The 2,126-nt window shown below is 56.9% G+C and overlaps 1 protein-coding gene across 1 annotated transcript in view; it reads left to right on the top strand.

Annotated features, from left to right (window-relative positions):
- Nucleotides 1-1,838: 1,838 nt before the first annotated feature.
- The window catches only part of LOC102818126, a 4,807-nt gene continuing 4,519 nt past the window's right edge, over nucleotides 1,839-2,126 (top strand). The window contains exon 1 of the mRNA XM_006863773.1: nucleotides 1,839-2,088. Within this exon, the coding sequence (XP_006863835.1) occupies nucleotides 1,839-2,088 (250 nt within the window). The remainder of the gene's footprint in view (nucleotides 2,089-2,126) is intronic.

Here is a 2,126-nt window from a genome sequence, read left to right on the forward strand (position 1 = left end):
CTCACGGCACTTAACAACTACATTCTTACCAAGGAGTTGTGGTGTGAGCTGTAGGATCAGCGCTGGACTGCTAACTACAAACTGGGTGGTTCAAACCCAGCAGCTACTCCTCAGAAACCTTATACGGAGTGGCTAGGAGTCAGAAGTGATTCACAACACTTAACGTTATTACAAAGGAGTCCTGGTGTGGACTGTAGGAACAGTACTGGACTACTCATCAAAGTCACTGGTTCAAACCCACCAGTCACTCCTGGGAAACCCTATACTGGGTCACTATGAGTCGGAACCGACTTGAAGACACTTAACAATGTTATTACAAAAGAGTCCGGGTGTAGGCTGGAGGATCAACACTGGACAACTAGCCATAAAATTGTGAGCTCCTAGGGATGTCTGTTCAGTGAAGTCCTGGAAACCCTATACAGAGACACTATGGGTTGGAAGTGACTGAGTGGCAGGGGACTAACCTAAAGGTTGTTGGTTCAAACTCACTCAAGAGATGTTGGGAAAGAAAGATTGGGAACCAGCTTCTGTAAAGATTACAACCAAGACAATGATCTGGAGCAGCTCTGTAACATGCGGTTGACATGAGTCTTCTTGGTTCAATGGGAACATTTTGCCTTTAGGATGAGTGCAATTTTCATGTGAAGGAACCGGAATTACTGAAGGCCAGAGGGCAGTGTGGGGGCTGCTACACTGTGCACACACCTCCAGTATCCCTGCTTCTGTGTGGAGGCCCCACCCCCACCCCCGCAGGGCACTCTGGGTTTGCCCACATGTCTTGCTTTGGACAAGCATGATCCAAGCAGAGGTGCAATAAACATTTGCCAACTACAACATGGCTTCTATGGTACAAGGAAGTCCAAGCCACCCTGCCAGCCCTGTGTAGAAACCATGGACAATGTCCACAAAGGGGAAAACAACTTCCCAGCTGAATGCCTAATGAGATGTGTAATCCACAAGACCCCAGAGGTGAACTTTTCCTGGAGCTGCCCCAATCGATGACCCAGCAGAAAAGGGGTGTATGCCTCTCTGGGTCCCCTGAGGGTTCCTGTTCTCACTCTTCAAGTGTTTCCTGGAGGCCCCTGCCAAACAGACAACATGCACTGAAATCCCGTTTTCAGGTCAAACCCAAACCAAGGCACTGGTGCCTCTTAGCGGTTCTACAGGAGCCCCTATCCCAGATGCTCCATGGAGGTGCTCTTCAACCCATGGCACTTCCTCAGAATCATGTACCTTTAGGACCCTGAGGGTGTCCTGAACAGAAAAAAACAGTCTCCACCCAGCCAGGGCCACCAGCCCTAACTCTCGCCCGGACCCTGATACATACTTCCCACACCCACTCATACCCTCTCTCCTAGCTCCCTTCCAGGGGCCTAACAGGTCCTCGACCTGGTTTCCATTTCCTGCCCCACCTTGCAGGAGGAGGCCGGCTTGGCCTGAAGCTGGGCTGTGACTGACCGCCCTCTGACCCGGTCCCTGACGGAGAAGAGCACTCAGGTGTCCGGCCGGACAGGACAGGGGGAGCTGCCACTTGCCGAGGGTAGGTGGACATCTGCCCAAGACCCTGAAGCCCAGGCCCTCTGCTCCCCACAACGGAGATCGTCCTAGTCACCGGTGTGCTCGGCTCAAGATCCTGGTGGGGCCCAGACCCTGCTCCGAACTGCGCCTTAGGCTCCACCGCCCCGGCCTGCTTCCACCCTGGGCCAGGCCGCGCCCGGGGGCCCGCTGTCCCGCAGCAGTAGCTTCCCTAGCTCTTTCTCAGCACGGAGACCGGTCCACGGCAACTGTGGTCGCAAGGTTCTTCGGAGTTGCAGCAGCCGAGGCGCAGGACCCGCGGGATGAAGGGTGCGCCCGTAGGAAGCGGTGGGTCGGAGGGTAAGGGGTCGAAAGCAGGGGGCGGGCCTGGCTGGGCGCTGCTGAGCACAAAGCTTCCCGCGAAACTGACGTCGGCGCGCGCCGGCCGCGCAGGCACCGCCCCTCCACTTCGCCCCTCCCCCGCGCCCGCCAGGCCCCTTCAGCACGCTTGCGCGTTTGCCTTTCTCTCATTGGCCGCCGTGCGTCGGCCCGCGCCGCTCGGCGCAGTGCGCGGTTTCTGATTGGCTGGCGGCCGCAGGCCGGGGGGTGTG

Source organism: Chrysochloris asiatica, unplaced genomic scaffold, assembly GCF_000296735.1.
Source record: "Chrysochloris asiatica unplaced genomic scaffold, ChrAsi1.0 scaffold00056, whole genome shotgun sequence".
Lineage (NCBI taxonomy): Eukaryota > Metazoa > Chordata > Mammalia > Afrosoricida > Chrysochloridae > Chrysochloris > Chrysochloris asiatica.